The following is a 23,852-nucleotide window of genomic DNA, read 5'->3' as shown; positions in this document are numbered from 1 at the left end:
TAAACTGAAATAAAACAGCCTTGATAAACGCCACTTGGTATTCACTCCTAACAGTCTTTCTCTCTGCTAAAAGTTAGGTATCTATGCATATTAGCAGCCTTACTGGTAGCAAAAACAGTACAAGAAATATATATTTCATTCATTTGCTACAGCTATGGAAGCCTATATATGTAGTTGTTTCATGTTGTTTGTAAGTCTTTTACTGTTAAGTCAGAGGCTGCTCAACTGATTTTGGGCGCTATCACATATCTGTTCCATCGTTAAGACTGCCTGATTTCACCTCTGTAACAGTACCCAGCTCCACCCACCTCAGCTCATCTGCTGAAACCCTCATTCCATGCCATTGTTATTTCTAGACTAACTATTCAAACACTCTCCTGGTTGGCTTCCCACATTCTACTTTCCATAAACTTGAGATTACCCAAAGCTCTTCCCATGTCCTAACTCTTCTCTATGCTTGCTGACCTACTTTGGCTCCCAGTCAAGCAGTGTCGTGATTTAAAATTTTCATATTCCTGCATGGCTTTGGCCCTCCCTACCTCTGTAATCTCCTCCATCCCCACAACTCTGAGATGGATGTTCTCATCTAATTCCGGCCTCTTGAGCATCCCCAATTTTAATCACCCAACCATTGGTCACACTTTCAGTTGACTAGGCCCTAAACCCTGGAGTTCTCTCTCTCTCCACCTCCACCTCTCTTTCCTCCTTTAAAGCATTCCTCAAAACCTACCTCTTTGGCCAAGCTTTTGGTCATCTGATATCTCCTTATGTGATTTGGTATTGTATTTTGTTTTATAATGCTCCTGTAAAGTGCCTTGGGGTGTTTCATTACGTTAAAGGTGCTAAATAAATATAAGTTGTCTCATGAAGCATTCTGGGGTATGAAAATTGCAATGAACTAAACTTGCACTTTTCCTGCATTTTAAAGCTTAACTTTGGGAAAGAGCTAGTAAGCCAATGTCAATGCACAACTTCGCTTCATTCTTTGCTTTTGGCCTGTATGTGCCAGAGGTCATTTCAGACCTTATTTTTCTGAAAGTGGGCCTGCAAGAGAAATGCCTGGGGTGTTTTTTTCCCCCCCCGATTTGTTTCTGAAAATTGGGAAAGTTGGAAAAAATATTTGTTGTAGACTTGAAAACTGTCAAGTTGATTTCTTGCATCACTGGTAGCCTATGATACTATTTTGCATTGTGACCCAAGTGCAGTGAACCAAATCAGCATCTTGAGCAGGCAGCAGAGGCAATTGTTCATCAGGCTAGGGAACCACAAAAACGTGAGCCTTCACTGTCATTGACTGTGTGGGTAGATATCTGGTCATAAGCAGCATAGGATCTGTGGATTGATGGTCAGCACGCTTAAGGTAAAAACAACTTTAGATGCTGTTTGGCATTGTTTAGTTTTGGGATATTCAGTGAACAAGGGTGATAGAGGTGATTGTTACCGGCAAAATTGAGAACTACTTTGAAAATCTAATATAACTAGGATGGAATTTTAAAGCAATGCAAACTGGCAGCCTGCCCAGCTAGAAGAACAGCTCTATTCTGTTATGGAAGAAAAAAGAATTGACCCTCTAGCATAGAATCTGGGAAATAGGGAAGAGAGGAGAAACGTTACTTGGAAATTAAATGGCGTTGCCAACTCTGAACCACTGCCATCTTATTTAAATTAACTCGTCGTATCGATATACTGAAATATCTTGTGCTGTCTTTTTCTTCCAGTTATGATTGTGTTTCAGTTCTTGCCAGTGCTGCTTTGAATCTGTCCAGTGGAAGGAGTTAAAACTTGTTGGCTGCCTAGAGATTTTCTAACTTACTGTATAGACTAAAAGCACGGTTTAAAATGTTTCCATATCTGTGTTTGTAGATTGCAGAAATGCTGTATCATCTGGGCAGCTAATTTGACAATTAGGTTCTGTAATAACCAGTTACCTTTTTTCACTGTAGATCTTGGTACAATATGGTGAGAAGTGCAAAGCTTCTGAGGAGCTCCTGCCTTTATTGGAGGTCTATCGGATTTCTATCCAGAGCTACACAAGCGCAAGGCCTTACCTGACCATGGAGTGTGCTCATATTAATTTTGTACTTAATCGATTAGCAGTGTAAGTGTTTCTGTATTTTACAGCATTTTTCTAAAAAATTGGAGCTGTCAGTATCTTAAGTATGGAAAATATGCTTGGGATAATTTGTTCTTTACCTTCTTGACTAAATAGCTAATTTTGTGGCCCATAATGCGTTTTGATCTCTTGCAGAGGGAGATCAAGAGATCTACTGCTTGTGTCATTAGTAACACTGCTAAATGGATGTTGGGTGATACATAAGTTTATGCATCCAAACACATAGTTGGAAGGAATTAACTACCTGTTTAATGAGTAAGATATCTAAAACCACCTAAATTGCACTTCATCAAAAGCATTAGTAAGGCCTGTGATATTTTGGAAATACAAACAGCATGCCATTTAGCGGTTCAGTTGCTTGGTCACCCATTCCATCAAAATCAGTTTTTGGCCAGGTTTGTTGGCAGATACCTTGTGGCACCTGATACTTTCCAGTTGTATGACAGAGTAAATTAAACTTGTAGGCTTTAGTCATATTGGCAGCAAAATAAATATGCTTTATTTTCAAAAGGCTACATAGGATTTTTGTTTCTTACAGTAGATGTACATATCCAGTAGAAGAATTCTGAACCTTTAAAAAGGAGCTAGCTGACTCATGTTTCTTAACCCTGTTTAAAATTTTAGGAGTTGTTTTGAGCTACTACTGACACTATCTGAAAAAGAGGTTCCACAAGAAGTATGGCAGAGGCTGCAACAGACATTGCAGGTGAGTGATCATTTGGAAACGGCAAAGCTATTTTGTTAAATCTAATGTTTTGGATTTGCACTGGTTCTAAGTGAGGGCCTAATTTGTCAGTGATGGTCTAAAACGTGAGCCCCGTAATTGGAGTTCTCAAACACCCATTCGTGTATTGATGCTCATTTTCAGAGGAAACTTTATATTTTTAAGTCTTAGCTAAGTTTGGTTAATGTCTTCTGAAGCTTATTTATTAATTTAAATGATTGAAAGGCCAGCAGGACTAAATACAATAAAAGCAAATTATTGTGGATGCTGGAGATCTGAAATAAAAACAATGCTGGAAAATATAAGCAGGCCTGGCAGCATCTGTGGGGAGAGAAAGAGAGTTAATGTTTCGAGTCCAATATGACACCTATTCTGAAGAGTCATATTGGACTCGAAATGTTAACTCCATTTCTCTCAAGACTAAACATGAATTTGCACATATATAGTCACCTGCCATGTTATTTAGAGCTTTGGTGCAGACACTTGCTATGTGGAAAATGCAGCAATGCCCCAATGAGCTGAATCAACCAGGTATACTATCTTGCTGGTGTCAGTTGAAGGAAAAGCTTTGGGCAGGACACACCCTGCTTTTTGAATAGGGGCCATAGATAGGATCCCAATTCTCTGGACAGGCAGATAGGATCTTAGTCTAACTGCTGATCTAAAGGGTGGCAACTCCAAAGATGTAGCATTATTACCAGAACTGTATTGTGCCAAATTAGATCATGTACTCAAACCCTAAAGGAGGCTTGAACCCATAAGCTTCTGTCTTTTGCATATAAAGCCACATTGAGGTTTGAATTCTACAAATATCAATGTGGAACTTAAAAGCATATTTGTGAACTGATTAATTTTGCCCTGAGGGCAATGTCTGAGTTACTTTTTGGCTTATCTGTTGACCATCTTTACATGCAAACTTAAAAAGTATAAAACTGGGAGTTGGAGTAAGGGAATATTTTACCATTTTATTCCTTTTGACAAATGTACTGTCTCCTTGTTTCTCTGTTAATTCAGCAGATAGGAGCTATTATGCATAATACACGTAAGCAATACAGAACAATTTCCCCAGCTTTGATACCCCAACTGTGATCTCAACCAAGGCAGCAGTAGGATAATTGGAGTTGGTGTGAGGATCCCACTCCTGATTGTAGCCCAGAAGCTGCTGCTGGAAATGCAAATGTGAGGAGAGAACCCGGCTCAGTTGTTTGCTTCCTAATGTCAAATAACCTATTAGTACTAAATGTCGTACACCGATAATGGGTGACAAAGCAGAAAGAAATCAATACCTAAGGTACTGGAATTGCTGGAAGGAAAAGGGTGGGCAAATATTTCCCCAGAAATATTCTGTAGTACAAAATGTCATGGCTAAGCAGAGTGATCTTTTATACAGTGTGCTTCCATTGATTACTGAAATTGTGTACATCTTGTTTTAAGATTGAGCTGATCATTCTCAAAGCCTTTACTTAGCTAAGTGCTTTTCAGACTGTCACCTGTGCCAGAAGAACATGCTCCTCCTTTATGGCACAAAAACTGTGGTGTAATAGATGGAAAAATTGCTTCCACGTTTTTGGTATGAGCAGTAGTAGTGCTGGAGCTGTTCATGGAGTTGAAAAACCCTTGTAAAGTGAATTACCCATTGCCACCATAGGAAACTGTCAAAACGGATTAATGAGCCACTCTTTACAGCAAATTACCATGCATTTTATTACAAAGCCTCTCAGTCTGGCAGTTCCTGTGTTTACTATGAAGCACACATTCTAAAATAGTCCATGATTTACGTCTTAATGGATTTAATTATTTAATGAAGCTAATTTTATTTCACTCAAATTTGTAGCATTGAATGTACAAAATTGTAACACTTTCATTCTTCCCAACTGTGAAAATCGGCATGAAAGTTCAGTATGGTCTAGCAGAAAGCAATGGTGCCGCTGTAATATTGCTGTTGATTTTGAGCCTAATCAAATTGTTGAAAAAGCTGTTAACTTAAACGTGATGTGAATTCTAAAAACAGAATAAATGTCCATTTCTATGATTGACTCTTGCAACCTAGATGTAATTCACTTGTGAATAAGTTTACGAGGGACGTTGCTGTAAGGCAAAGCCAAGCAACACCCACCTATTCAGCATCTTGTATCTGTACTCTTAAATTATCACCGATGTCTTTTTGACAGGATTCTCACGTTGCATTGCTGGAATTTGGGCATAATGAACTGCAGGCGCTTGTTGCTATTAGTAGAGAGGGTGGTGCTTGGAAAAATCCAGTCCTACAATGCATTCTTTCCAAGCAGCCAGCAGAGACTGATGAAGGTAAGCAATGGTGTAGCTTCACAATGATTTTCTTTGCATGACCATCCTTTTACAAATAATTCATGCATCCAGACTTAAATTGTATGAGAAATAGTAAAGGTAAGAAGTCACTTGTGGGAGTGGTTTATGGGCCCCCTAACAGTAACCATACTGTAGGATGGGGTATGCAGGAAGAAATGGGGACTTGTGAGAAAGGTACAGTGATAATCATGGATGATTTTAATCTACATATAAATTGGACAAATCAGATTGGCAAAAGTAGCCTGAATGATGAATTCATAGAATTTTTGGGACAGTTTCTTAGAGCAGCACATTTTAGCACCAACCAGAGAAAAGGCTATACTAGATCTTGTAATGTGCAATGAAACAGGATTAATTAAGGACCTTGTAGTGAAGGTTCCCCTAGGTAGCAGGCTATTGAGTTGGATGATCAGCCATGATCATAATGAATGGCGGAGCAGGCTCGAAGGGCTGAATGACCTACTCCTCCCATTTTCTATGTTTCTCTAGCAGTGATCACATTATGATTGAATTTCACATTCAGTTTGAGGGAGAGAGGAATGGATATAAGACTAGTGTTTTAAACTTAAGGGAAATTATGAAGGCATGAAGACAGAGCTGGCAAAAGTCAACTGGAAAATTAGGTTAGGGAAGGGATAGGTCAGTAGAGATGCAGTGGCAGACATTTAAGGAGACATTTCAGAATACTCAGAAAAGATGCATTCCAGTGAGAAAGAAAGACTCTAAGGGAAGGGCACACCATATGTGCTAACTAAAGAAGTTAAAGATAATATCAGTTGAAAGAAAGAGTATAATTCTAGAAAGATGTGTGGCAAGTCACAAGATTGGACAGAATATAAAGAACAGCAAATAATGACAAAGATTAATAAGGAGGGATAAAAAGCTAGATTAAAAATTTAAAAACAGTAAGAGTTCTACAGATATTTTAAAAGAAAAAAGTGGAGTGAGCTTTGGTCCTCTGGAGAGTGAGAATGGGAATTAATGGAAAATAAGGAAATAGCGGATGAACTGGACAGATTTTGCATTTGCCTTCGCTGTAGAGGATACAAATAACGTCCAGCAATAATTGTGAATCAGGAGATGAAAGGGAGGGAGGAACTTAAAACAATTACAATCACCAGGGAAAGGGTACTGATAAAATTATTAGAGCTAAAAGCTGACAAGTCCCCAGGTCCAGATGGACTTCATCCTAGGGTCTTAAAAGAAGTGGCTGCTGAGATAGTAGATGCATTGGTTTTAATTTTCCAAAATTCCCTAGATTCTGGAATGGTCCCATCAGGTTGGAAAATTATGAATGTGACTCTTCTATTTAAGAAAGGAGGGAGACAGAAAGCAGGAAACTACAGGCCGTTGGCTTAACATCTGTCGTAGGGAAATTGCTGTAATTATTAAGGAGGTTATAATGAAGCACTTAAGTCTCAGTGCAATCAGGCAGAGTTAACATGGTTTTGTGAAGGGGAAATCATGTTTGACTAATTGCTTGTTACTTCCTCAAAGAACTTCAATAAATGTAAATAAAGGGGAACCTGTGGATGTGCTGTACTTGGATTTCCAGAAGGCATTTGACAAGGTGTCACATCAAAGATTACTACACAAAATAACAGGTCATGGTGTAAGGGGTAACATATTAGCATGGATTGGTTAGCTAACAGGAAACAAGAGTAGACATAAATGGATCATTTTCAGGTTGACAAGTTGTGATGAGTGGAATGCCACAAGGATCAGTGCTTGGGCCTCAATTATTTACAATTTACCAGTCCTGGACCCCTTACCTGACGTCCCAAAATCCAAAAGGGCCGAAAACCAGGTCCTGCCTTGGAAACTACAGTCCCCATCAAGCATTGCTCCTCGTCACATCCGGGTCGTGGCGCACAGATCTGCTGCTCTTTGGGCCCGGGATTAACGGCGGAAACCGGCCTGGACCGCCCCTCATCCCCTCCTTTGCCCATCCCGGCTGGGCCCAGCCCAGATTTACATTATCCTATTTCTGCCCAGCCCAGGGCTCAAAATCTGTAAAATCCCCATATCCGGTACACGTCCGGGCCCAGGCTTCCCAGATAAAGGGTCCGATACCTATATGTAAGTGACTTTGATGAAGGGATTAAATGTATGGTTGCTAAATTTGCTGATGACACAAAGGTAGGTAGCAAAATAAGGTGTCAAGAGGACATAAGGAACCTGCAAAGGGGCATGGATTAAGTGAGTGGGCAAAGATTTGGCAGATGGAGTGTGACGTGGGAAAATGTAAACTTGTCCACTTTGGCAGGAAAAATAGAATAATTGGATAGAGATTGCAGAAGTCAATGGTACAGAGATATCTGAATGTCCTGGTGCATGAATCAGGAAAAGCTAATATGTAGGTACAGCAAGTGATGAGGAAGGCAAATGGAATGCTGTTTATTGCATGGGGAATGAGATATAAAAGTAAGGATGTTTTGCTACAGTTGTACAGGGCAGACCACATCCAGTGTACTGTGTACAGTTTTGGTCCCCTTATTTAAGAAAGGAAATAAATGTGTCAGGAGCAGTTCAGAGGATGTCCACTTGACTTGATACCTGGGATATGGGGGTGGGTTATCTCATGAGGAAAGGTTGGACAGCTTAGGCTTGTATCCACTGGAGTTTAGAAGAATAAGAGGAGACTTAATTGAAACATATAAGATTCTCAGGTCTTAACAGGTTGGATGTGGAGAGGGTGTTTCATCTTGTGGGAGAATCTAAAACTAGGGATCACTGCTTAAAAATATGAGGTCGCCCATTTAAGACAGATGAGAAGAACCTTTCTTCTGAGGGTAGTGAGTCTTTGGAACTCTCTTCCTCAAAAGGCAGTGGAAGCAGTGTCTCTTTTCAAGGCCGAGTTAGATTCTTGATGAGCAATGGGTGAGAGGTTATCAAGGGTAGGTGGGAGGTTACAGTCAGATCAGCCATCATATTGAATGGTGGAGCAGGCTCAAGGGGCCGAAGGGCCTACTCTGCCTAATCCGTATGTTCATATATAAAATCCTGAGGGGGCTTGACTGGGTGGATGCTGAAAGGATGTTTCTTTTCCCTTGTGGGAGAGACTAGAACGAGAGAACGCTAATTTTAACAATAAGGAGTTGTCCATTTAAGCCGGAGTTGGGAAGGACTTTTTTTCCTGAGGATCGTGAATCTTTGGAACTCTCCCCAGAGCACATTGGAGGCAGGGTCAATGAATATTTTTAAGGCAGAAGTAGATAAATTCTGGACTAACAAGGGAATCAAAGGTTATTGGGGGTAAGTAAAATGAACAGTTGAGGCCACAATCTGACCAACCATGATCTTATTGCATAGCGGATCAAGCTTGAGGGGCTGAATGACCTACTGCTAATTCGTATGAAATCGTGTTTGTATGTATTCATCTAAACACCTAGGTATGTACATAGATGAAACACCTCCATATTGTGGTAATTCATTTTCTGATATACTGGACAGTATTCAGTAAATATTTTGTAGCAAGATAATGGTAATATTAAAGATTATTCAGCTCCACGGGCCCATGGATCATCTGGCCCATACTTGCCATATACCCCCTTACCATTGTTGTCAAGAAAATTGTAATTATGGGACAGGGTTGTGTCTTCACCTGTGATCAGACTCAACTATCCACCACTGGGAGATGTCAGCAAATTTTGCTACCTTAGATCTACAGTGACAGAGAATCTCTTTTAACTAAGAGACCTTGAAAGGCAGCCAGCAATTTTTGCTGACTAGCAAAACAGGCATGGTAAAAAATGGCAAACTGACCTTCCGCCCGTTACCGTGTGGCAGAGACCTAGACAATTTGCAACTACCAAGAACAGAGGCTCAATAACTTGCATTTCCATTGTCTATGACACTGCATTTGGCATTTGCATCATATTGAAAGACAAAGTAGCTAATAGAACAGTCCTTTCAAGGGCAAGCATGCTAGTGCTAGTAAAGCAAAGAAGGCTTTACTGACTTGGTCATGTGCACAGGATGGAAGATGGCCACATCCCCAAGGGTATGTTATACTTGGAGGTAGCCCGTGCCAAGAGACCAGCAGGTGCCTAAAGCTCCGATTCAAGGATGCTGTCAAAAGAAACATGAAAGCCGTCAATGTCAATCATGACAAATGGGAAACTATAGCTGACGATCGATGTAAATGGTGACACCAGCTGGGGCAGGAATTTGCCACTGCAAGTGACAACTTCATGTGTGGCACTTGTGGCAGACTTTGCCTTTCCAGAATTGGCTTGTTCAGCCATCAAAAGAAATGCAGCAGATGATCTCATCTGAGCTCAAGTTCTGAGGCTGCATTCCCGTTATCTTTCACAAATGGAAAGATGCCAACCTCTAATTGTGAATGCATCTGAGGACTTAATTGATACCTATGGAAAGTTAGATGGGAGGTTTACTGTGCAATCTGCTATTCAAAATCTGAACTGCGCAAAAGCTAATCTTTGGTGGCTTCTGTGCCTTACCATTGGTCTTGCAGCCTGAATTCTGCTACAGGTTTTAATATGAGAAGACCAAAGACATGAAGCAGAGTGGCTGTTCAAGCCTTTACTATTATTTCTTTTACTCTCAATTGTATGGATAAGCATCTGGAAAAAGGATTGGTGATTCATAGCCAAAATAAATTATGCTAGTTGTGAGGTACATAATACAGCAGAGCCAAGCTGAATATAGAAAGTGCAGGGGAGATCTAAAAAAAATACAATGTGCAAAGAAAGAGTATGAGAGTAGATTAACGGCTAGCATGAAAGGGAACCCAGAAGTGTCTCGCATGAGAGTAGATTAATGGCTAGCATGAAAGGAAACCCAGAAGTGTCTCGAGCACGCAAATAGTGGAAGGTTGGGACTGCTTAGGGATCAAAAGGAAAATCTGTGGAGGCAGAAGGCATGGATGAGATGTTAAAGAGTACTTTGCACCTGTCTGCACAAGGAAGGATAATGCCAAAACAGCAGGAAAGGAGGACGCAGTTTAATGGCATTGGATAGGATTAAAGTAGTTAAAAAGGAGATACTGAAAATGTTGGCAGGGCTCAAAGTAGAAAAGTCATGCAGTCTGCATGGGATGCATCCTAGGTTACTGAAGGAAGCAAAAGTGGAAGTTGCAGAGGTTGCTTTAAAAACAAAAAGGGTAGAAGATAAATCCAGCATCTACAGGCCAGCCCAGCATTGGTGGTGGGCTTTGAAGACTGTACATAAGAGATGTATTGGAATGGTACCAGGGATAAAGGACTTCACTTAATGCTTACTGACTGCAGAAGCTGGTAGCATTCTCCTTGGAGTAAAGTAGTTAAGAGGAAACTTAATAGAGATGCTTAAAATCATGAATTAAGAGTAAATGAGCAACTGTTTCCAGTGGCAGAAGGTTTGACAGCCAGGGGACACAGTCTTCGTGATTACGTAAAAATTTTCCCTCATGTCGTCTCTGGTTCTTTTGCCAGTGACTTGTGATCTGGAATGTACTGCTGAAAGGCTGGTGAAATCAGTTGTAATATGAACATTCAGAGAATTTGTTAAAGACTAGAAGGGGAAAAAAAATATAGGGCTGTGACGAAAGTGCTGGGGAGTGGGATTAATTGGATAGCTATCCCAAAGAGCTAGTCCAGGCACACTGCTGAATGGCCACCTGTGCCGTATCATTCTGATTCTGCGGTCGTGGATTAGATTTGATAGATAATAGCTTGTTTAAATGTAGGTTAGCTTTATTTCCATACCTTTTTTCTTTTCTAATTTGTTTACTCTCCATTTGAAAATTTGGGTGTGTTAAAGATAGGCAGCTTAATGTAGCAGAATCCCTTTTGTGCTGATTTAGATATTGACTGCTACTGCTCACTGCATGGGTGCCAGGCACCCTTGGTACCGCCCAAGTATTGACCAAACTTTCCAACAGGAATAATTGAATAGCAAGCACCTGGCTGATTTTCTATGTCTCTCTTTCTGGCCCCTCTGCACCCCACATCTCAAATGCATGGCCTGGGGACCTATAGTCCAATTGCAGCACACCCAACTTGCTGCTAAAGCTAAAATTAACTCAACAGAGACAGAATTGAACCTATTACATTCTGGGCATGCAATACCACTGCATATTGACTTTAGGAACTGAGCTACTGAGAAAACTACTGAATAGCCTGTAATTTGCAAGCAGATTTGTAAACATGCAGCATATTAGGGAAATGCAATTGCCTTATATTATAGACACAAAAGTCTTAATTACCCACAGCTAGGTACCTGAATGCCCCTATTCTTTACAGTCAACTCCTGTCATTCGCAGCCCCCTCATCATGAATTTGTTTACCTGTGTGAATGTGTATGTACACCAAATTGCAGTTTGTGGCCCCAAAACTTTGCTCATCTGCGATTTAATATGTTAAACTCTCACATTTCCCATGTAGTGCGCACTGTGCATGTGCTGTCGCTGATCGTGCGGAAGTTCACTGTTCGCGATTTCACCCTTCATGAAATTTTGCGGGAATGGAACCCCTGCCAACGATGGGAGTTGACTGTATTGTGCTTATGCGACTGTGTCCCTCCTGGGGTTTTATGCTGTCAGAAGTTGTGGATCATGGGATCTTTTCTCCTCCAGAATCCCACAGATTGGATATTCTTCTGGCCAGGAAACCAATTGGAACAATTTTGTTCAAAACAAGACATCTGCATCCTTCTCCTGGAGGGCTGCTGAGATTCTGGCTATAGTACTGCATAAAAGACCATCTATAGATCTGTTCTCGAGTAATTTATCTCAAAATTGGGTGATTATTTTACAACTACCCTCTTTGGTGTTTGTATATATTGTATTTTTTCCACTATGAAACAAAGGCTTTTCAAAAGACCTATTAGTTTGATAATGAAGAATAAAACCATTTAAGGAATACTTTTGCTCTTTTGTTTAAAAGGAACTGTCTTCTGGTACAGTTTTAACACTTTGTGTAGCTAGTAAAATAAATCACTAGTTTACAGGAACTTTTTTTTTCTTTCTGGGGTGATAGTGAAGTAAAACTATCAATTGATTAGATTTTGCTTAACCTCTTAGATACGCAGCACAATGTAAAACTTACTGGAATGCTTAGATAAATGAATTGGTTTGTTCTCCGCTGAACAGTTTCTTTTAAGAAGCATTGGAAATATTGTGAGAGAGACTGGGATAGGTTGCTGGTATGAAGGACAATTTAGAGACTAGTAAAGGTGATGCTTTGGGAATAGATGCAGAGAGATGAAGTGGGATTGGGATTGTAGGGAGGAGGTCATCAATAAATACCCAAATGAGGAATTGACTTTTAGAAAGAATAAGCCTACAGGTAGAAAGACTCAGGTAATGTGTATTATGGAGTGGAATAATTCTATTGGAAATTATCTTCTATCAATAATCAGTGCAAGTATGGAATAAGGGCCGAAACTTTCACATAACTACAAACCCTACTATTCAAACTTTAAAAAAAAACGCTATTTAGTTCAATATTTCTGTGTTTTTTCTTGATCCTAGCAGAAACTTTGTAACTAAGATCTTTGTATTTTTGAGATTAATGTGGAATATAAGTTATTGACGTGCACAAGCTGCTTGGGGTGTTGCAGCTGAGAATTCTTTTTTACTTTTCAAGCTGCAGCCCCTCAAATTTTATATTGATTTATTCAACTAAAAGGACTGAAAAGGTAATTCAAGCCAGAAATGGTTGTTTAATCATATTTTGTGATGACAACCCATCAGGATTTGGTAGATTGCAGAACATAAACCACTCTGGCAGACTTAATTTTCTCATGTGTCAGGTGCTAAATATAATTTCTGTAAACTAGTCCCTGATGTGTAACTTTTTGTTTTATCTAATGCTAAGGTGCAGAAGTCAAGGATGCATCATCCAAGGCATGGTTTATAGCCTGACTATCTTTTCTGTTCCTATAGTAAACAATTACTTGATCCAAGAGGGGCCTGCATTCCTTGAGATACGCATTAAACATCTGATGAAAATAGATCGCAAGTTTGATGCAACACTGCTCGCAAAGTGTTGTGCAGAAAACTCAGAAATTAACAGCAAAGGTGCTTTTCGACAAATCTACCTCACTTGCCTCTGCACTATGGGACCCAATGAGGATGCAGCAAAAGAGGTAAAGAATCTATTATTTAATCATGTATACCGCCAGAAAATAATTTGTTTTTAAAATTGGATCTTCCTGTCCTGGGAGATACATCACTACACCAGGGAAAGTGGGTCCCCACTATAATCATAAATTTTTCACAGAAAAATAATCGATTCTTAATTTAGGCAATTGGTTAAAACATATCCACGGTCCTCTGGCAGCCAAGGCATGAGGAACACCGCTTACTGATGGCAGTTCAAAGAGAACCTACAAGATTGACCTCTCGCCCCAAGAGCACAGAATTATAAGACAAAAGAAACTTGAGTTTTTCAGATTTGAAAGATGTCCTGATAGATGTATCTAACAAAATAACATATAGAAAACCCAAGTCTAGAGCTTGACTTCGAACTAGATCATAATAGAATAAAATTCACATTCAAATCCATGCAAGGTAATTTTGGGTCAGATGTCAGGATGTTCTTAAAAGTAATGAACACATGAATCAGACTTAAGGCAGAGGAGTGAAGTCAAAAATTGTGGAATCATTTTAGGAACTCCTTTCTTTTCTGGAATTGAAGGGTCTTTCGGGAACACTGCTTGAATGAGCTTCCTTATCTATATCTGACTTGTGATCTTGTAAAATAATGATGTAATATTCTAATGTATTTGGAGAATGATATGCAAAGAACTTTCAGCATTAATAAGTCATTTTCAACAGAATTGGGAGAGGTTGTCTGTTTTGGTTATCTACCAGGTTTGGAATGAACTTGAGTTAAAATGTCCAAATTGGAATTGCAAAGATGATCCATTCTATTATCTAAAACATTCGGTTTCTGATAGATTGCACGTGTTGATTGCAAGGAAGTACTGGATATTATTTGTAATTTGGAGTCTGATGGCCAGGATAACGCTGCCTTTGTCCTATGTACAACGTTCCTTACTCATCAACTGCAGCAGGAAAGCGTCTATTGCTCTTGGTAAGTGTTTTTTTTTAGTTTATTAATGCTTTACATTTTTCAAGGTAGCAGATGCATGTATGCGTGCATGTATGTTCACACTTGTTGGACAAGGTTGTTACTGATATTTTAACATGGTGTAATAAGTGTTTGTGTCACTACCTAGCGTGTAAAGTACTTGTTTTCATTGTCCTTTCGATTGTTTTACTCTTGTATTTCTGCGGGTTTTTTTATTTGCTCAAGGGATGTGAGCATTGCTGACTAGGCCAGCATTTATTGCCCATCCCTAATTGCCCTTGAGAAGGTGGTGTGTTGCCACCTTCGACCACTGCAGTGTTGTAGGAATACTCACAGTGCCGTTAGGAAGGGAGTTCCAGGATTTTGACCCAATGACAGTGAAGGTGGGGCAGCTTGTTGATCGTAATTGTATTTGTAAGTTGATTTCATTGAGCACTTGTGTTTTATCTCTGCTTTGAAATAGTAACTGTAGCTTATTGTCTCTCTGACATTCTCCTTCTCTCCTAAAGGTGTAAACTCTTTGGGATTTTGCTAAGAAGTGTGAGGTGATGCATTTTGGCCGGAAGAACATGGACAGACAATATAAAATAATAGGTGAAATTTTGAAGGGGGTGCAGGAACAGAAGGACTTGGGTGTATATGTGCATATATCATTGAAGGTGGCAGGACAGGTGGAGAGAGCAGTTAATAAAGCATATAGTATCCTGGGCTTTATTAATAGGGACATAGAGTACAAGAGCAGGGAGGTTATGCTGAATTCATATAACACAACTCATTAGACCTCAGCTGGAATATAGTGTACAGTTCTGGGCACAGTATCATAGGAAGGATGTAAACACCTTGGAGAGAGTGCAGAAGAGGTTTACAAGAATGGTTCCAAGGATGAGAAACTTCAGCTATGAGGATAGATTGGAGAGGTTGGGACTGTTCTCCTTGGAGAGAAGGCGGCCAAGAGGAGATTTGATAGAGATGTTCAACATCATGAGGGGACTGGACAGAGTAGATAGGGAGAAGCTGTTCCCACTCATAAAAGTATCAAGAACGAGAGGGCAACAGATTTAAAATGATTTGCAGAAGTAACTGTGACATGAGAAAAAACTTTTTCACACAAATAGTTTGGGTCTGGAATGCACTGCCTGGAAGGGTGGTGGAGGCAGGCTCAATCAAGGCATTCAAGAGGGCATTAGATGATTGTTTCTATTCAAATAATGTGCAAGGATACAGGGAAAAGGCAGAGCAATGGCATTAGGTCATATTGCTCATTTGGAGAGCTGGTGCAGACATGATGGGTTGAATGGCCTGCTTCTGTGCTGTTAAGGTTCTGTGACATAGGCGGCCTCTAGTTCTTCGCCCAACTAGCCACATTGCACATTTGAGCCAAGATTGGCACAGGATCAGTGGAGAATTAGCCATGCATTGCTTCATAGCTGATTCTGATCTTATCCCCAGCTAATTGCTATTCAGAGAGAGTGGAAACTTGGGTTCGTCTCCCCTCCCTAACTCAGGAAACTTCAAGCCAAATGTAACAACTCTCTTACTGCCATGGTTGTGATTAGCTATCTCAGTACAGACCAGAAACCAAAGCTAATGTCATTTATGTGTTTGTTTAAGCTTCTTACTGGGGCAGATTTAATAAATCATAGGAATTAACCAGAAATGTTTTGTCATGTTTCATTTAATGTTTTAAGTAATATTTTGGTTCCTGTTCAAAATATGTAGTCATCATGGATCAAAATTTGTAACAGTCAAACAGATGCCTTCTATTGTCACTTGTGGGTTTATTTCTGTGCGTGATATAGCCGGAGCAAGCCTCATGAGAGGCAAACTATTTTTGGCTGAATGCAGTGATTGTGAGAGAGTGGAATCTGGTTATACTGCCACTTTTTAAAAACTAATTCTGGGTTTACATCTGGAAAGGTACTTGAACAGAAAATAATTTTTTTTTCCTTTTCCGTAAAGGGAACTCACTCTGTTTTGGAGCAAGTTGCAGCGGAGAATGGATCCCTCTTTGGATTCCTTCCTAGAGCGCTGTCGGCAGCTTGGTATTATTGCAAGAACAGTGTACCACATATTCTTCCTAATAAAAGTTATCCAATCTGAAGTAAGTAACCAGTTGATCTCATGGAATTGAAAAAATATTTGAAAACTGTTGGGTTTAATAATGCTTTTTCATGCAGTAGTGCTTGTACTTCTGCACTGAAAGTTGTCGCTCTAGTCCTTTCTGAGTTACTTCATCAAAGATATTAAGGCTCTTAATTGTTTCAGTTGTAATTTTCACATATTTCTATAGCCAATGTTGCTCTTTTTTGACTTTGAAATTGGAGATTAATTTGTGTTAACCTGCCATGACCCAAAACCTTTCAAATATTGTTTACTACCATGCCATCTTAAATTTGATATTGAAACACACTAGACCTGTCTAGTGGTCAGCTGTCTTTATAAAATCAAGAGATATGTACTCTTAGCTGTACCATATCCTGAGACTTAATTGAAGCTAGATGGGCTTGAGATGGCTGAAGAAGTTGCAAGATATTCCATGGTCAACTTTTGAGTGACACTAGGAAAGGATTTTTCTAGTCAGTAGATGAATTTTATCCCAAATCAAAGTGCACCTGTGCTTTGTGAGTAAATTCCAGCAACTGTCTCTGTCAATACTGTTTTGTTTGAGGAAATACTTTCCTTAAGTGTTCCCATTTCATAAGTCCTCTTCAGTTTCACCCTGTTGCTTACACATGCACCAGTCTTGCTCCAGTTCCTACCCCACCCCCACCAAAAATAAAACCATAAAGTAACCCCCCCACCACAAAATGCCTTAAATGTACACGATCTGGCTCTCATCCTTTGGAGAGTTGCACCCCAAGTTGACTGGGTGATTTCAAGATAAACAGTATTGATGTACCAATATGATGAAGAGTCCCTCAGACTCAGATTTCAAGTGCCGTACGTAAGAAAGTTATATTCAAGAAGCTGTAGCTTGTAGGACATCACAAGCATCTGTTATGGAGGAGGCCAACAGATTATCTGCTCTTAATACTATTCTGTAATGCTTGCTAGAAAAACTCAGAGGCTGGTTGTTTATTCTCTACCTCCAAATGAAGCACTGTTTCTCACTTAATGACTGCCATAATAAGAGACTAATGTGGGTAATTGGCATATTCTTGACTTGAAGCACAATATTGTCTTTTAAATGCATTTTAGTTGGTGTTACCAAGAGACCCTAAAATGGTACACATTTCTTAAGACAGGAAAGAGAGAAACTATTTTTTCTGTTTGTTTCACAGGCAGAAGGAGCTGGTCTCCCCATTTCTATTGAACTGTGTGTAGGAGCCCTTCGTATTCAGTCTAATGAAAATGCAGAGATGAAGATTTCCATTTGTAAAACCATTGCATGCTTGATGCCAGATGACCTTGAAGTCAGACGTGCTTGTCAACTCACTCAGTTCCTGCTGGAACCCACAGTGGATGCATACCGCGAAGTGGAAAAGCTGTATAAGCAGCCTGATCAAAAATATGATGAGGAAAATGGCCCTATCCCCAATTCGTTACACTGTGAACTTTTGTTGGTTTTAAAATCCCACTGGCCTTTTGATCCAGAGTTTTGGGATTGGAAAACCCTAAAACGTCATTGTCGGGGGCATCTGGGAGACCAGGCTGGTGCTATTTCAGAAGATGAACTCAGTGAAGATGAATTGGATGGTAATGAACTCTTTGATCAGATGAGCAAAATCCCAGAGACAATGAATGACGGAAGAGAGAAAGATGGAGAAAGTCTTAAAAAGAAAGAAAAGGTGATGTCTGAAAGATATTATAGATGGCTTCAAAATATGTTCTTCTGTGTGCTGTGCAAGAAAGATTACGTTGTGGCTAGAATTGTACATCATGCAAAGACTCACATTAGAGATGGAATATTTTCCTGCCCTGTTTGTGCAAAGAAGTTTAAGAAAAAGGAGCAGTTTACCCCACACGTAAAGGAACACATAAAGAAACCGAAGAGAGAGAAAAAACAGAAAAAAAAACCAGAATCAGCTGAAAAGTCTTTGCTACCTGCATTAAATGTGAGTCCACCTCCTAAGCAGCAACCTCCTGTCGACGAAGTGAAAGGATTGGTTAAAAAAGAGGTTGAGGAAAATGACTATATAATCTTCAGCGGAACTGACTCGGTGGAGGAAGGACAAGGTGATATGTCCAAACCTGAAGTGGATGAAACTGCTGTATCACAGTGGACAGAAAGTTATCCGTGCCCAGGAACAGATTGCTTGAGGTCATTTAAATACTACAAAAATCTCACGGCACATTTGAAAAATGATCACTTGGACAATGATGAAAATGTAAAGCACTTCCTTGAAATGAATAACAGGAAGGCACTGTGTAAATACTGCCGGCGCCATTTTGTCAGTGACTACCATCTTAAAGCCCATTTAAAGGTACACTCGGGGTTGCAGCCTTATATTTGCATTCAAATGGACTGCAATGCAAGCTTTCAGGCCTTTGCTGATCTCGTGAAACACAGGAAACAGCATAAAGAATTCCGATCCAAATGTACATTTAAAGGTTGCAACAAGGTTTTCAGTGGATCTTGCTTGTTGTATCACCATGAAGCTCAGCATTACCGGGAAGCAGCCTATTCCTGCAATTTATCTGGCTGTAAGAAATTTTACTTTTCGAAAAGTGAATTTCAAAATCACCTGCAAACACATGGTATAACAAAACTGGAAGATTTTGAGGCCAAATTTCTGAAAAAAGAGAGTGACACCACAGAAGGTCTGGTCGATGATGGTCCTAAACTTGTGACAGCAGAGGAGAAACTTTGTCCCAACAGTTCCACAGAAAATGCAAATGAGAAGTTGAATGAAATTGCAGAAAGATCTTCACAAAGTTGCAGCTATTCTCTGCCCCAAGATATGGTAAAAAGGGAAAATGAAGCACAGTACAGTCCAGGTGGCTCTTATTACCCAGCAGTACAAGGTACTGATATTGCAGATTCAAGTTTTGTCAGCAAGAACCAATCTGGAAATAGCAATCTGCAGAGTGTTTATTCTGAAAATCTGCTTGTACCCTTAGAAAAGTTGGCATCGTTTAAAGAGCTAAGTGACATTGAGGATATGATGAAAGCAGCTACCCTTCATCCAGAAATTAACAGGAGCCTGGCTAAGCACAAAATCACAACTGGGGCTGGAGGTAGCTTGACCACCTTAAATAAGCTTGCTTGTGGGATAGATGGCTGTATTATGATGTATGCCTTGACAAAGGATCTGAAGAAACACATTAAAGTGGCTCATCCAAACTACTACAAGGCTAAGAAACGAATTGATAAACACAGTAGAGATGCGCTGAAAGGTTCTGCACCAAATCAAGTCAAAGTTAAAACTGAAATAGGACAACAGGCACCGCAGCAGTCGTCATTGCAGGGACAGGAAGGCGAGTCAGTACCGCCTGCAATTGATGAACTTTGTGGAAATAAAAATGTGTTGCTCAAAACTCAGAGAGCCAAGAAGCCCAAGAACAACAGAAATGCCAAGTGGCCTGCTATTTTTAAGGATAATAAGTTTGTATGCTCTAGGTGCTTCAAGGAGTTTTCGAACCCCAAATCACTTGGTGGCCATCTGGCTCGCAAAATAAAATGCCCGTTACTCGCTGAGAATAGTACAGAGACCACTCCTGTGAAGAGGTTTGAAGGCCAGCCTCCAAATGGTGCTGGTTGTGCCCCTGTAGTGCCAACTCTGGAAGAACTTGTAAGGGCTCTGCAGAAGCTTCAGTTAGATAAATCTGAAGCATTTAGAAATGATGTGATGGTGTGTGCTTCCACTTTATCATCACCACCTTCGTCAAAGCCTCCTCCTACATCGATCCCCACCAGCGATGCTTCTGTTTCCACACCTTCAGGTAATGATTCCCAATTGCAGCCACATTCTCATGAGCTCTTCCAAAGTGATTCATCTAAAGAGGACTCTGGAATCATTAAGCCATTCGTCTGTGACCATGAAGGATGTGTCTTTAAGGCAATGACCAAAGATGGCCTCATCAACCATTATGTTAAAACTCACAAGTACTCTAAGGAGAAGGTTCTTCAGTTAAGCAGGTTTCAACTCAGGTTTGCACCATTCAAATGCCACATCTGCCTAAGAACATTTACAAGAAAAACAAATCTTAGAACTCACTATAAACAAATGCATAGGTTCAGTAAAGAGGACATGCAGAAAGGAAAATTTTCCTACATTAACTGTGTTTCTGTTCCTAGCAATACAAATCCACAGCTGAATGTGCCAAATATCCTAATTAAAACTGAGAATGACAGTCCACACCTGACTGAAGATAATTTGAGCAGTACTCAGAATGTCACTGAAAGGTTGAGTTTGTCTGAGAATGCTGGGCCTATTAAGACAGAAGAGGGTTGCCTTTACCCAGTGAGTGTTTCCTACCAGGCAAAAAGCTTTAATTTATTTGGGGATGATGAGCATGCACACCTTGGCACAGTGAGTGGAAGTTGGCGCCAAACTGGGAGTGATTCAGAGAATACAATGAATGAGTCCTTCACTACTGAAAGAGAATGTTCTGAATCCACAGAATCTTTAAAATCTGAGGAGATGCGTTTAAACGGCAGCATGGAATCTAGTATGATGCCAGATAGTGCAGACGATTCAGAATCCAAGGAAGAAGGTCGAGGGAGCAGAAGAATTGGTGCTAAAAGTAACTTGTGCTACATCTTGAATAAATACCACAAACCTTATCACTGCATTCATAAGGGCTGTTCTGCGGCTTTCACTGGCCAGCCGAATTTGATACGTCATTACCAGACTGTACATCAGTACAACCGGGAACAAATGTGTTTAGAAGAAGATCAAGGGAATGCCAAGAAAGACAATACCAAAGTGAAGAAAATCTTCAAATGCAAATTTGAAGGTTGCACCAAACGCTTCCAATATCCTAGAGTGCTTCTGAGACACTACAGTGAAATTCACAAGCTTGCAGGTAGTGAAACTGGAAAGTATGCTTGTAATCAGCCAGACTGTCTAGCTTCCTTTAATGTATATAGCAACCTTAGACGGCACCTGCAACAAGCTCATGAGATTAATCTTGAAGTCAAAAGAGAGGCCCCAGGTGACTTACAATTTAAGTGCAGCATAGATGGTTGCAGCCGCACTTACACTATCCGCTCCAGCTACCTGCGCCATGTCCAAAGACAGCACAAAGCCCACTATAAGTCAATACTACTGAGGCCGCGCAAGAACTTTCAGTATGATTATAAGCCTGACTTGGAAAGATGTGACCACAGCCACCTTATTGATGGGGCCACACACAGCTCTGCTTCTCCGGTTAAACCTGATAAACTGTTTGGGCAGGAACATCTCACTGACGAAGACAGCTGTGGCTCAGCACTATTGAGTGAGCCTAATTTGGAACGAATCAATGTGGAGCGTCTTACTGATGAAGGCAGCAGTGATTCTGAATCCGAGGTTGAGCCTGATTATGAAAGATACCAGAAACACCTTGGCTCATACAGTCCAGTGCTAAAGCTTGAATCTAACTGTGAAAGCCACAACAGTGGGGACCTTGAAGGCAAAACATACAGAAAGGCGTCGGAATTGGAGTCTGATTTAGAAAAGGGTGTTACTGAACATCATTCTGATGACACAAATGACTCTGTACCACAAGAAGACGACTCTGAGAGAAATGAATCTTGTTTGGCCTTGGATGGTTCCCTTGTGGATGACTCTGAAAAGGATCCAAGAAAATCGGGCAGATGTCGTGATTTCTTGCTGAAAAGTACAGACCATGGATTTGCAATGTGCAAAGTGGAGGTTTTGAGGGATCAGTTTCCATGCATGGTCGATGACTGTCAAACAGTTGTCCTGAGTCGTCGCAGTGTTTTGAGACACTACAAAATACAACACAAAATGACCGCTAAATATATCGAGCAGAACTTGGACGCTCTCCTAGTGTGCAAGAAATACTCTGACCCATCGCACAGTGAAAAATTGGCATCTGATTCACCAAAGCTTCCCAAAAAAGTGATCTCTGAGCAAACCGAGGAAACCCCGGGTTGCAGTGTTCTTAGGCAACAAAATGGAGAAACACCTTTGAAAACGGAGTTTAAAGTTGACCCTGAGCAAATTGGAACAGGACAACAGTTGCATAACTGCAGTGTGGGAAATGGAAATAATGCTATTTCCGGTAGTGGAAGTGTTCTGTTTCCTGGGAAAACTGTAAGTAGCAATTCTGCCACAGGGATGTCAAACAGAGGTCCAGGCTTCAAAGAAAATGATGCAAATCAGGCTTTTCTACCTAAAAATGGAGGGGTAATCACAAATTTAACAAAGCAAAGTGTGAGCCAGAATGGTTCACTTTTCACTAAATTAAAGCAGCCTTTGAAAAGAAAACCTGAAATGGAGGGACAGTCACAGAGAACAAATTCCACTTTGACACAGGGCTCACTCTTTGGCACCAAAGATGGCCAACAGAGCCAGAATGGTCAGCAGAAACCGTTTGACTTAACCACATACAAACCTATAGGCTTTGAAGCCTCATTTCTGAAGTTTATTCAAGAAAGTGAAGACACTGAGAATGATGTTGATGAAATGTGGCATTGGGAACCACCTAAACGCTGCAAAAAGTATACTTCACAAAAGAGGGAGTCAGCAGTTAACACTGGATCGAAAGAATCAACAATGGAAAACTATAAAGAGTACAGTGCAGACTGTGACAAAAATGACTCTGTGCATAACAGTTTTCCAGCAATTGAGCCTCTAATTTCACCGGGGCCATCTCCATCTTTGGAGAACTTACGAACAATATTGGATAAGGCACTCACAGACTGTGGAGACCTTGCCTTAAAGCAGCTTCACTTTCTTCGCCCAGTAGTTGTCCTTGAAAGGTCTGAGTTTTCCACCCCCCTACTAGAACTGTTTCCAACAAAAAAGAGTGACGAACTCTGTGTGGGAAGTTCGTAGAACTATGTGTATCTATTTTGCAAACTGAAATCACTATACTGTAACCTATATAGAGTGGTGAAAGCAGTGCTGCAGAGAATAAAAAGTGAATACACCTGGAACTTCCGTTTGGGAAACAAAACCTTGGTTTGTTCTGGTTTTTGTGCATGATTGTGTGTGTGTATATGGAACAAGTATTAGGGTACTTATCGGGGATTAGTAGTTCTTACTAAAAGAACTTGACTTGAATGTGCACGTACTGGTGCTCTTCTGTAATATATTGTACACTACATCTCCTTTATGTATGGGTTTTGAGATAGTACACACTGTCAATTAAATGGCAATTTTTCACAAAAACATTGTACTGATGGATTTGTACTATGTATTGATGCTTTTGGGGAAAAACACGTTGGTCACCCAATTGATTTCTGGGGATCAATATAGTCTTGACAGTTATCAATAAAGAAAAGATATTTCTTATGCTGCAACAGAGCTTTGGCTACCCAAATTTTAAGTTAAACCTATAGTTTACTCTGAAATATTATTGCAATGATGTAGAAAATAATCTATAAACTAGAACAAATAGTGTGGCTAACTTTATTTTTTGTAGATTTCCACCTGTTTCACTTTTACAAGACTTTCTATACAAAAGTTGACTCGAATCTGACCCAAAATGGGCTCCAAAGCTTTATTGCTGTAAATGGAATTCTCCCTTTAGCTTA

General features: G+C 40.2%; 1 protein-coding gene across 3 annotated transcripts in view; it reads left to right on the top strand.

Annotated features, from left to right (window-relative positions):
* The window catches only part of rlf (RLF zinc finger), a 55,611-nt gene extending 31,759 nt beyond the window's left edge, over positions 1-23,852 (top strand). For 2 of the 3 annotated variants that reach the window (XM_078567323.1, XM_078567325.1), the window contains exons 2-8: positions 1,944-2,098; positions 2,738-2,819; positions 5,009-5,144; positions 13,054-13,256; positions 14,070-14,206; positions 16,163-16,304; positions 17,485-23,852. In XM_078567323.1, coding sequence (XP_078423449.1) covers positions 1,944-2,098; positions 2,738-2,819; positions 5,009-5,144; positions 13,054-13,256; positions 14,070-14,206; positions 16,163-16,304; positions 17,485-23,151 — 6,522 coding nt within the window. In that variant the 3' untranslated portion in view covers positions 23,152-23,852. The remainder of the gene's footprint in view (positions 1-1,943; positions 2,099-2,737; positions 2,820-5,008; positions 5,145-13,053; positions 13,257-14,069; positions 14,207-16,162; positions 16,305-17,484) is intronic. The other variant, XM_078567324.1, reaches the window with a different exon arrangement.

Source organism: Cetorhinus maximus, chromosome 21, assembly GCF_964194155.1.
Source record: "Cetorhinus maximus chromosome 21, sCetMax3.hap1.1, whole genome shotgun sequence".
NCBI lineage: Eukaryota > Metazoa > Chordata > Chondrichthyes > Lamniformes > Cetorhinidae > Cetorhinus > Cetorhinus maximus.
Note: the sequence above shows the minus strand (reverse complement) of the source record. Positions and strands in the feature narration are given on the sequence as shown.